The sequence below is a fragment of the Carassius gibelio genome, chromosome B5 (genome assembly GCF_023724105.1).
Source record: "Carassius gibelio isolate Cgi1373 ecotype wild population from Czech Republic chromosome B5, carGib1.2-hapl.c, whole genome shotgun sequence".
NCBI lineage: Eukaryota > Metazoa > Chordata > Actinopteri > Cypriniformes > Cyprinidae > Carassius > Carassius gibelio.
Genome location: NC_068400.1, coordinates 4,360,145 through 4,372,919, shown reverse-complemented (window position 1 = coordinate 4,372,919; position 12,775 = coordinate 4,360,145). Strand labels below are relative to the sequence as shown.

Sequence of the window (12,775 nt, the reverse complement as noted above, 5' to 3'; positions counted from 1 at the left end):
TGGTCAACTTAAAGATAAGCCACTTCTAGGATTTGGATTACCTTAATTTCTTTGAAGATGAATGTGACCTTGCAGTATTTGCAGTTCAGGGTTCTGGCCTCGCATTCCCGCTCATTGTGGCGGTCTTTCTCACTGACCAAGATGAGTGCTTGACATGCTTCACATTTGACACGTTCAAAGTCACAACGACCTTCATGTTGACCCTAGTGAAGAAAAGAAGAATATGTAAATATCTATCTTAAATGCTGTGTTGAAAGGAAAAGTACCACGTTGTTGTGTACAATTCAACTCTTAAATTGTGCCCCATTCAATATTATCTTGAGAATATGAATAGCTTTTTATAGCTAGCTTTTGTTCATGCCCTTTATTCCCATGAGATGCATTTCCTGTTTTTAAGTTACTAAATGATCACAAGACTGACTGAAAGTACATAATGACCTTGTGGACAAGACAATCACAAGACAGAACAAGTTCATCTGCACAAGAATTTATACTAATTTGCATTTTCAGAATTCTGAGATGTAGAGTGGATTGGGGTAAACCGCAACACAAGGGGAAATCCATCCAAAATTAACAATTCTTTCATTGTTTACCCATACCCAAACCAACATTACTGATAAATAGGAGAAAATTAAATGCACTAGTTAATCTTTTTCATATGTAAAAGTTAACGTATTATTTTATATTATTTTGTTTTATATGAATATTTAAGTAACAAGAAAAAGAAAAGCCACGGCACAGCTATTACAGAAAACCAATAAAAAGTTTTACAATGTATGTATAGTTATGTACAGTTATGTAGTTCACTACATCTTTATAATTTTAGCTGTCATTCTCAGTTGTTTAAATCAAGGGTCATACATCTTCCACTGGTGTGTCTTTGTGCAAATGTCCTGTTTAATTATGCAAATTATATACAATAACGCTAGAGCTAAGGCCAATTCACGCTACGCTGACAGATGACCAAGTACATACATCACTTCTCAGACATTTCAAAACCTGAAAAACACAGATTCAACATGTTCAGTGAAAATAAATGTTGACCAACAACAACATACAGGGCTAACACACTGATCAGACAAAACCTGACACATGTGTATGTTGCAATTTGTCTGCATATGCAGTGTGAATTGAAAGGGTGTGTGAAATACAGTATAATGGCCGTTATATCTGTAACTCAGATAAAAATAATAAAAAAGAAAAAGAAAAAGAGAGATAAGAAAGTCAGTCATAACTAGGGTTGGGAACCAAGAACCAGTTCTTATTCAGAACCGGTTCTGTGTTTTGAAAAGAACCTGAACTATGAGCAATTTCTACATTTCGGTTCCGAAAACGGTTCTGGTGCGACATGTAACCAAGCACTGTTAACAGACTTTAGGGGAATTTCTTACTTCATTTCTTTAGTTAAAGGGTAACCTAACCCTGTTCAGAGTCTGACTCCACCCACTGGCGATGGTGAAAAATGCTGAAAAGTGGGCAGAGCGCAGTGGAGATAGAGGGGACGTACCGAGGGCGGGGCTGAGCTGGTGGGGAGTAAACCAGAGACCCACAGTGATGGAATGATTGACAGCTGCTGTCATAGTTGCTAAAATGGAGAGTGACTGTAGTAAGTAGCTTTGAAACAGAGCGTTCATTTGAAGTAGAGGACCTTTCTCCCCCACCTTCAACTGAAGTGGAGGATGTCGAGGTGTCTGTGGACACAGGGCCAGGGCCTAAGCCATATCAATTTGAGCTGCTGGCTCAAACTGCAGTTTTAACTCCTGCATTGCGATCGGCATCCAACGATGCTAGCGAAGCAGCCACGCAAGAGAATGGGGCCAGTCTGACTAAGGCACTGCTTCGCTTTTCAGCGCGAGCTGTGTGGAGAAGCTCATCTCCACCTCCATTGCGTTGGAGAAGCAATCCCGCGTAAAATGCAGTTTGCACACTCAAGCTCTAGGCTGGAACTCGCGGTCTTCCAGGGCAAGTGCGTGCAACCACTGACGCCTAATTTTCAAGTCTGCTGGATAACGATGCAGTCCAGCACCAGTTCTGTTGCAACCAGCAACACTACACCTACGTACCATCCTGACCACTGTAAATAAATCTACGCTAACTTGAAGCTATCCTAACTGATGCAATACTATGCTTCTTACAATACTAATCTTACACTAATAACTATGCTAATTAACTACATAGGCTACACAAAATAATCTAAATAACTACAGTAAGTAGACATTCAAAAGGTCCTTTTTTACCACCGTGGATTTAGACGCCGCAGCGTTTGTAAAGTGCATTTGCAGCTTTTGACCGCTGAGTGGCGCTTTAACCACAAGTTATCAAACAAGTGCATGAAAGCACATTTTCGCAAATAGACGTCAGTTTTGCCTCGCTGATGTGTTACATTTGACTGCTTCAGTCACAGAAAATGAAACAAAAACACTATAGTTTAAATATTTAATATATTTAATATTCACAGATGAAAGTTTGGTATTTATGAAGTTATGTGCATTTCTTAGAACGAATTCAAGCAGGATAAATGTCAAACCTGTGCCTGAGTCTGTGCTTATATTTTCTAAGCTACATGGTATTAAACCATATTTTAGATTTGACACATTTAAAAGGTGTGCAGTATTATTTATATTATATTAATTATGTGTTATATTATTCAAAAGAAATTGTGGTTTACTTTGTGGTTTACTTTGCATCGGAGCATTAAAAGTGGTTAATATATTATGCCTATATTTTAATTTATTTTTAAAATATAAATATATTTTTTCCGTTAATAAAACAACATGCATTTTTGTTATTCGTTACCTGTCCTTTATTTTGACATAACTTATTGGGAAAAGACATTTGTCTGTAAAATGATTAAGAAATTGTTGCATGTTTAAACATGAAGCACTGTATAATTTCGTTCCCATTATTTAGGCCTAATTTGCCTAAAACAAAAAACAAATCAAATTAAACCTGCACGATTAAATCTTTGAAACTCTAAAGAATTGACGGATTAATAAAACGTCCTCACGATTAAAGTCAACTTCTCTCATTATAATCAACAAAATTCACACAATCTAAAAAAGAGCTTTAGTAATTGACAACTTTTTAAAGGGAGCCTTCTTTACTTGCTTTTAAAGTTGGGCAATAGCATATGGCCTAAAAAAAAATCTGATTTATGATTTAAACTGATTTTTAAATCAATATTCAAATGACGAAAATTTTTACAAAACAATTTTAATATAGTTCTTTTTCATTCATTTAGCAGTCAAATTTATAACTGCAACAAGATGATTAAAAAAACAGTAATGTTATTACCTTAATGCTTGAAAGACCTTTATTTTTATTTATTTATTTATTTAATACCAGCCCATTATGCATCTAACCATCCACTCAGCGTTAAGAGCTGTTAAGATTAAAACTGGCAGCTCAGCAGTGAGTCAGTGTCATGGACGGAGGACCTGTTTATATATTTTCTAGTCTATATTTCCATCTCGTTATGCCGCTGGTTTATTTATTTATTTATTTCTTATAGAACTTATTTGCAAACTTGATGACATCACACTATAGTGTCAAATCATCTGAACCCAGTGTCAGAACATTTCATCATAAACAGAACGAGCATCAGTTCACTGATGGGGATCGTGTCCAGTGTATCCATCACTGTGTTCTGTTGTCTTTTGTTGGATCGCTCCACTTGTGTCCGGTGTAGACCTGGCGTGTGTTTTTTATTGTTTTATTTTACAGCACTGCTTGTTTTAATGTTTTTATTAAATATCTGTATTGACTGCATGGTCATATTATCATATTATTTACTGCCATGCGACCTGCAAAAGTAAAGCTTGGTTAGTGGATCAACGAGCATTGCTGCAGGTTGATTTTTGGCGGATGTGAGGTGCTTGTGCTGCTACGGTCGTCTTCATTTCGTCAGGTGAAACATCTCTCTCACTCGCAGCAGAGTCTGTGAGCAGCAACAACTTCCCCTCCACGCGCACTGATACAGGAACAAGCTCCCCCTTCACTCCATGGATAAAGTATTTCGGTATGTTTGAAATGTTATGTTCATAACGTAGCCTATAAAAAAATTAAACAATAAAAATAACAGGAGAGTTTCAAAGTGGCTTAAGCTATTTTGTGTAAACGATTTTCCCTATATCACATGCCAAACTAATAACATTGTAAGCATTAAGGCCCAATCCCAATTCTACACCTTAGCCCTTCCCCTCCGTTTCGCGTGTTCATGTGAAGGGGTAGGGGTGTCTCGATTCTCTTTTGGTTGGAGGGAAAGGTGTAAGGGGAAGGGCCAGATAGCCCTTCAAACGAAGATTTTTCGGGACCACACTTCAGACGAAGGGGTATGAATTATCTCGTAAACATGGCTGCTACAGCTAATGTCATATCATTACAGACTGTATGATAGTGCCACAGCATATGTCTGATCAGGGCGATAACTGCCGTAGACTAATCCCCCCAGTAATGAGAAATCGCTAAACCATTTTGTCAAATATTGCTTATTCGAGAAAGAGAGAGAGAGAGAGAGAGAGAGAAAGAAATGGAGGTTGCGTGTATTCGCGTCTGTGCGTTTATCTTTAAGCCCTTTCAAGCCACAAGCTTTTGAAATATTGATGACAAAATACAACATTTTTTCCAAAAAACTCTGGTGCCTTAAGGGTTAATTTTTGGTCACACATAAGGCATAATTCAAAAATGCAAAGTGTTGGTAGTTTGAAAAATCAAGAATAATAACAGAGTTAACACTAATTATTGCTAAATGCTGGACCGTTCTCATTTCGCTCTGCATATGAAACCTGATGATTTTTTTTAAACCAAGAATGAACCGAAATGAAAATGAAATGAAAACTTATATAATATAGCCCTTTAATTTATTTACTGTTTAATAAAAAATAGCATGCATATGATCCTTTGTGTAATGGTCTTCTTTTAATTTTTGCTGAGTAGACTGTAGCCTAAGACTATCCTACATTTTGAAATTAACAAATTGTACATTTGTTTTTTTTCTTTAAATGTTACAATGTTATATCATAATGTTATTGTTGTTTTACTTCCTTCTTTTATCTAATTTTACAATTACATTAATTTCGCATTCTGTCCCTTTGCGCCACCTGGCGATACTTTCGCAAATGATTTTAACACGCGACTAAATTACAGTTACGCGGTGGCGGTAATGCCCAATTAGGCTGGCCATCAACTGTATATAATACTATGCTAAATAGATGCTAAAATACTCTATCCTGATCATTTTCAATACTCGCAATTCCAACTCCTGACTCTCTACAGTGATTGTGACGTTAAATAGCTACTATAGCATTTTATTTTCTGAAAATTAAATAAAGAAGTTTTCACACTGAAAGAGAAGTGATCTTGCTCTCAGAGGCATGCCAGGCAGCTAAACTGAATTTATCTGCAGCTAAACTGAATTTATGACAGTACAGAAACTATAAAGTATATTTTCTACCTCATTCTGTGCAGAAAATTTAAATAACTGATAATTAAATGTAGCCTAGTATATAAATCAATCATAAAATTGCCATTTGGAAAAAATTATTGATAACAAATGATTGAATATTATTCCAGCAATGTATTTGATTTCTTACAGTTAATTAAAAGTAATAAAAAAAGAAGAGAATTCCTTGTAAAAAAATAAAAATACAATAAAATTAATAATAATAATAATTATGATAATACATAGGCTACATACATAAAACAATTGTATTTGACATTTCTGTCACTTCTGAAATGATGGCTACATCCCCGGTGTGACAAAATATTAGCTTATACATAATACTCTTAAAGCTCTTTTTTAAAATCTTGGCTTACATACATTATTGCGTATGCCATAGCAACATTAAACTAGCATATAACAATGGACAAAATGTGTTTTCTTTTTTCTTTTTTCTAATCTATGGTCCTCTAACCATAAAGGCTGGTGTAATTTGACCCCTGACTTAGCATTTACAAAATTTAGGGGAAGCATTTAAATAATCCTGTGAATGCACTTAAAGAGTGCAAAATCTAAACATTATAATCAAATCGAATCGAATTAATTGTGAATCAAATTAGAATTGAATCGTTCTAAATTTGCAGAAATCATTCTTGAATCGAATCGAAAACCTATGAATCGTGAATCGAATCGCTGCCTTCCCAAAGATTCACAGCCCTAGAAAATAGGCAAGAGTTTGTTAGCACTCAAAATTTACAGGTTCACAAATTATAAATAACTTCAAGCATTACTCTCATCTTACACAATCACATACACTTATAACACTAAATATCCATCAGCTCTCTGAAGCTACAGTACTCATTAAATTAGTTTATTTTTTATTCTGAAAACAGTTTTCAATACAAAAAAGCCTTCCAAGCTTAACATTTTTAAATAAACTAAACCATTATCATTACACAGAAGGGTAAAAGGTTATTATGCTTTTAACAGTTTTAAAACACAAATACTACACTAGCAATTTTCAAAGCTTATCTTCTACTGTGTACATGGTAACACTGGTACTTTCCAGGCAGCCTTGGGACTTTCCACCCAACCCCCATCTTTAAGTGCTGACTTTCATACTCACAGGCATGGGCGGATGTTATTTTTCCAAACTGACAGTATAGAGACAGAATCCATTTAGGCCATGCCCACACTGGGGGGAAGCAATCCAAGGCTCTCCATTGACTTTCTATCGCGGGAAGCAAATTTATAAGTCATAAGTCGGAAATGACAAGGAGGCAGCTTCCCGCAACAGAAAGTCAATGGAGAACTCTGGATTGCACCCCCACCCGGTGGACGTGGTTTTCAGATTATGACGTATGTTGCTCTGTCTCTTTATTTTTTATTATTTGCCTAACTGTTGGGTTAGAAGACTTAAAAATGTTTAAAGAAAATGTCATCATAATAGTTGACATTTGGAAATGTAAAACATTTTAAGATTGGTATGACGTCACACTTTATTTTAGGGTCCGATTCTCACTATTAACAAACCATTAACTATGACTTTTGCCTCAATTAACTCCTTATTTGCTGCTTATTAATAGATTATAAGGTAGTTGTTAAGTTTAGGATATTGTTTAGGTTTATCGATGTCATGCATTATATGTACTTTATAAACACTAATAAACAGCCAATATGTTAATAATAGACATGCTAATAAGCAACTAGTTATTTGTATGAATTGGACCCTATACTAAAGTGTTACCGATATGACAAGCCAGGTGAACAATGCTCTCACCTCATACTCTTTCAGTGTTCCAGACCAACTACATCCATCATTTGGGCATTTGGCTGGCAAGCTATCAATTTCCCTTCGTGCAGCATTATCAGGAAATGCCTATGGGGGAATCAAAAACCATGGAATTTTCTTCATTAACAAATACCCTTTGAAACTGCACTGTAACTAGGGCTGGGAAAATAAATCGATGCATCATGTATCGATAAATGATTGAGCATTGATTCTGATATTTTCAGAATGCATCACTATTCTTTCTTGAATCGATTCTGAACTTAGTTTTGAACAGCAGATGACACTGCATGCTTTAGAAACAGCCGTACTCTGCTTGTTTCCAAATCCTTACACATACACTTAAAATTATTCACAAAATTCAAAAAGGTTGAAGCGAATTACAAAGGTGTTCACAGTGTTCTGTTTTTATATTAATCTCATGGCATAAAAGCATTTTAAGCTGAGGTAAAAATACATGACTCGGCCAAACACACAAGCTCTCTTTTTGCACGCATTTAAGTGTACAAATAAAAACTACTGCGTCATCCGCAGTTGAAATCCAAGCACAGTATCGATTCCAGAGAAATCGCGATGCATTCTGAAAATCTACGAATTGATTTTTGCATCGATTTTACGTCCCAGCTCTAATTGTAACTGTTAAACATTACACCAGTGGTTGTACATTTGCCAAGAATGTATACACTGAATAAGAGTTAAAAGGAAATAAGAATGATAGTACTTACCACTGCAATATTGAGCATAGATGTTGCCTCTTCAAATATACCCTCAGCACGACAGGCTTCGCATGGTATGGGCCCCAAGCTAATGAAGAGGAAAGATTTTAACAGTAAAGATTTTAACTTTAACTGTGCAGCCTGCAAAACAGAGCAAGGCAAGATCGAACTTAAAGCACACTATAAACACCACAGTTTTGGGAAAGCATTAATATACAGCCTTCTCTTATTTGAGGGCTATTTATAAAATCTACCCAAAGAAAGCTTTCAAGCTTAATTTGCAACAAGAAAGTAGTGCTTTGATAAGGCCATCCTTAAAAATATTTTGGCTTGCAGTAACAGTAAATATTTTTTTTTTTAAAGGGTCGGTAGGCAGGTCTATATATATATATTTTTTTTTTCAAGTTTCAATGTAAAAAAAAAGTACAATTTTGGTGATATTGATTGTGTAGGTATGTATTTAAACAAATTAGCATATCGTGACGTCACAGACTGGGTCTTCAACCCGTGCCTTCTGGCAGATCATTGCAAACCTCATTTTGATGCAGGCTATATAGATCACAAACATGTTAATTGCATGGATTTCAGGTGAGAAGAAAAAAAATGAGGTACTGTTATACTGTTTTACTTGAATCCACAGCTTGCAACCTACAAATGAGAGACTGTTTACTTTCTTGGATTGTCACTTTTGTAAAAAACAAATCTTGTTTGAATTGAGTGACAAGACTTCATTGAATCGATTGTAAAAACGATTTAGCATGTCCAGATGCATTTTATACAGCAAATAACACCAAATATAGGTAAATCCATGGACAACAGGCAGGACGAATGTAAAGATTCAATATATTGGTAAAGACCAATATTTCTGATGATTTATTGGAGTTAAGTGCACAATGACAAACAGGAGTGCAACATTCTCGAAAAACAATAAGCAGAGTGGACTGCCATAACAATGCAAAACATTTACTGCAGGCTTCAACATGGCTGTGTTTACAATTAGAAATGTGAAGAAAAAAAATTGCATACGGCAATTCTAGCCCGAATCAGTATCTGTATGCATGAGAATACCGGCAGAATTCACATTTCTGTTGTAAAAAGAGAAACATTGTGCAGAAGTATTATTTGCTGTTACGCGTGTGTGTCCGAAGCTGCAGTTGCTGCGTGACGCGTGTTTCAAAAAAAAAAAAAAAAAACCTGGACGTGCTGCGAGAGAAGGTCGTTAAAATCTATTTCCTATTTTCGTTTTCGAAACTTGTGTTAGTTGGTCCAATCGATTTGTGCAATATATTTTCAAACATAAGTGACAGTCTACACGGTCACGGTTTTAGACTAGACGGGAGAAGGGATGGGAAAAGATCTGGGCACAGTTTTCCCAGAACTTCGTGCCAAGTTAAAGCGGTGTTGAGCTGTTTTAATTAATTTTGTAGATGTATTATGGTGCCTGAACCCATATGACTTTGAACAGTGACCATGAACATTTTGTTTACTGCAGCCGCAGCCATCATTACCAAGTGCAAACCATTGACTCTGACAGTGAACGAGAGTATGAGAAAAAGCGAACGCACAGGCCATAGTGTGACATCCGTGTAAACATAGATGACATCACAGTTTTTTTTTTAAAGAAAGAACGTAGCCTTCGTTTGTATGTAGGCCTAGGCAATGAGAGTGAGGAGTCACGTGCCAATTTGGATTGATTTGGGAGGGGTCTGAGCCGGTCGGCCTTGATGGCAGGATACACTATTGGTTGCCAGGAGCAATGCCTTCAGAACTTCACAGAGGCGCGACTAAACATTTCAGAGCGCTTTCATTTTTGCGCATTTATTTTGTCGGCGGAACAGATCAAGACGGATCCACGAATACGCGAAAGAAAAGGAAGAAAGTAAAGCAATGCAAAAACATAAGGCAAAAGAAAGGGGACCTTACAGGAACAAGCTCACACCAAGCGCAAAACAGCGGTGTTTGGAGAAGCTCTCAGGCATCTAAAATATCGACCCATACGAGTTCCCTGCAGCGGCACAGAGAGCTGAACAATTTACCTCTGTGCACACATATGGACATTGGGAATTATATTCTTTACGATGTAAGTCACTTTGCATTCACGCTGTTAATAGCATTAATCTAACCAGGACATTTACATCTCGCAATCACACATTTAACTACCCTAGCTAACCCAGAACTGGTTTGTCCAATTTGCAGCCCCCAACAAAAAAAACCTGGTACAGTATGTGTCATTGGGTTAAAATCAAATTATAACTAAACATACAAAGCTTTAGCCTAACGTTACATCAAAACATGTTGGAAACGTTTGTATAAATTGAACATCTCGTTACAATCTAGTGTTTACGAAACAGTCGCAGTTAATTACTTTGTCATTTTGGTCAAGAAGTGCATTCTAAATGCAATGTAATTACAATACGCTAAAACGCATGTGAATAAACTTACTTTGGCCAGTACAACACTGTTTTCTTCACCTGCTGTAGATGGACCCAGCCACAGCAGAAAGCCTCGTAACTTTCCAAAGACTTGTGGCTTTTAAACTCCTGCATTGTGTAGTAACTTAAACCAAAGACAATATGATTCCCAATGTCCATATGTGTGCATGGAGGTAAATGGTCCTGGTCTCTGTGCCGCTTGAGAGCTTCTCCAAATACCGCTGTTTTGCGCTTGGTGTAACCTAAAAAAAAACTGTATTCCATTGTTCCTATGTTTTCCATATGTATCGTGTGAGGTACTGCAGCAGTTTTTAACGCAGCAGTAACTTCCAGGCATGGTAAAACAGTGCAGAATTGCGAGAACCTCCTCTACTACCGAGTTAACAACACGTGTAAACAATCCTGTTTCGCCGCCGGTATCCTGCCAACATGGCGGAGACCGTGATATCGAGGGAGGGGCTTTGTGCTATGACGACAACTTCTCATTCTTAAGTAATTTTACAATACTTACTAAAATATAATTAATACTATTTTATTGCTTTTGTGTTAGTTGTTTGAAGCATAAAAAAAATTGGTTGGACTTAACGCAAATGTACAACCGGCAAGTCGGTCGGACTAAAAGCAAAAAAAAAAAAAACATTGAGTTGATCCTAAATTGACAGGGTCGGTTGGGTTACGGCAAACAAGAATATTTTTAAGGATGGCCTAAGGAAAAGATTTAAGTGAAAGCAGCATGTGCGTAATAATAATTAAAAGCAAAACATGAGGAAGGATAAATGTATCACACCAAATTTGATGTTCCCATTTGCATCTTCTACTGGCTGACATAATATAAGGCTGTATGCAAACTGACAATTATCTGAGCCACAAGTAAATGATGGTTAAACTTTTTCCATGCTTGTACCTATAATCGCTACAGCCAAAAGCACTTTTACTTAAGGGGGTGGGGGGGGGGTGAAATGCTATTTCATGCATACTGAGTTTTTTACACTGTTAAAGAGTTGGATTAAAGTTAGAGTTGGCTAAACATGGAAAAAGTTTCAAAAATTAAGTTGTACGTTTGAAGGAGTGTGTTTTTGGTCGCCAGGGCAAGACAACCCTGCACAGATTACCAAAAAAAAAAAAAAAAACAACAATAAGGGACCAGTGGATGGAGTTTATTTTTACAGAGCATCAACGGAGTTGTGCAAGTGTTTTTGTTTGTTCCCTGCATTTCGAAGATGCTTGTTTTACAAACAAGGCCCAGTTTGACGCCGGATTTGCGTATCGTTTATTTCTTAAGGATGATGCAATCTCAACGAAAAAGGGTCACGATCGTGTGTTGGAACCGCAGGCGGTGAGTAAAACTGCTTAAAATATCTCTGCCTCCTTGTTAGTGCGTCCGCCTCCCATGCCGGAGACCCGGGTTCGAGCCCCGCTCGGAGCGAGTCGTTACTGCTTCAGCTCTCGTTCAGTTTCAGCCTCGGGATCTGATTCTGGATCATAAATAAACGGCTGAATCTGACTGTTAGCCATGGTTTGTTTTGGATGATGTTTTTTTTTCCTCACGGTAATGTCACAGCTTCCAAACGCTCTCAACGCAAAAGCCTACTGGCGCTCGTGATTCTTTAGCTCGGCCCACACGTCACGCCTCCAGCCGGTCGTGTTTTTCCGGGAAAAATCGGTACAGACTATCTTTCTCTTATGAATATAATAAAACTAAAGACTTTTTGGAGTTATGAAGGATGCAGTACTACTCTATAGGTACTCAAGATTAACAGGATATTGAGTGAAAACGAGCATTTCACCCCCCAACTCGATTTTTATTAACATTAACAAAGATGAATAAATTGTGTAATAAATGTATTGTTCATTGTTCATTCATTCATGTTCGTTAATATATTAATGTTAACAAATGGCATCTTATTGTAAAGTGTTACCATTAATATTTATTCATCATACTGTTGAACTTGACAGTATTTTCTCTCTTGTTATTTCATAAGAGCTTCAAAGAAGACGGAGAAAGCCAGAGTCTTGTGCCCTGCGTTTATCAGTATCAATATTATGCTCGTTGGGTGAAAAAGAAAAACTCAATGAACAAAGTAAAAAATAATTTTGACTGACATCTTCCCTACCCCAAGGTTTCTATAGATATCACGATATATCGACATCGTGAATTCTTATGGCCACAATAACCGTGATATGAAAAATCTAATATCGTGACAGCCCTATTACAGAGACCAACAATTTTTTTATCTATAGTTTAACTTGCAGGGATTAATTATTCACCTTAAGTCTATCAATCATTCAGAATCACTAAACAAACCAAAAAACAAATGAAAACATTCTGAATGTACAGAAACTAAGCAATCTGAAGGCGGTCATCATCATCAATAAACAGGCTCTGTCAGAACAAGCCACC

At 36.7% G+C, this 12,775-nt stretch overlaps 1 protein-coding gene across 1 annotated transcript in view; it reads right to left on the bottom strand.

The window, feature by feature from the left end:
* Positions 1 to 8,480, bottom strand: part of LOC127957622 (TNF receptor-associated factor 2-like) — a 33,939-nt gene extending 25,459 nt beyond the window's left edge. The window contains exons 1-4 of the mRNA XM_052556246.1: positions 8,436 to 8,480; positions 7,952 to 8,083; positions 7,218 to 7,316; positions 42 to 203 (exon numbers count right to left, since the gene is read on the bottom strand). Coding sequence (XP_052412206.1) covers positions 42 to 203; positions 7,218 to 7,316; positions 7,952 to 8,083; positions 8,436 to 8,480 — 438 coding nt within the window. The remainder of the gene's footprint in view (positions 1 to 41; positions 204 to 7,217; positions 7,317 to 7,951; positions 8,084 to 8,435) is intronic.
* Positions 8,481 to 12,775: the final 4,295 nt, after the last annotated feature.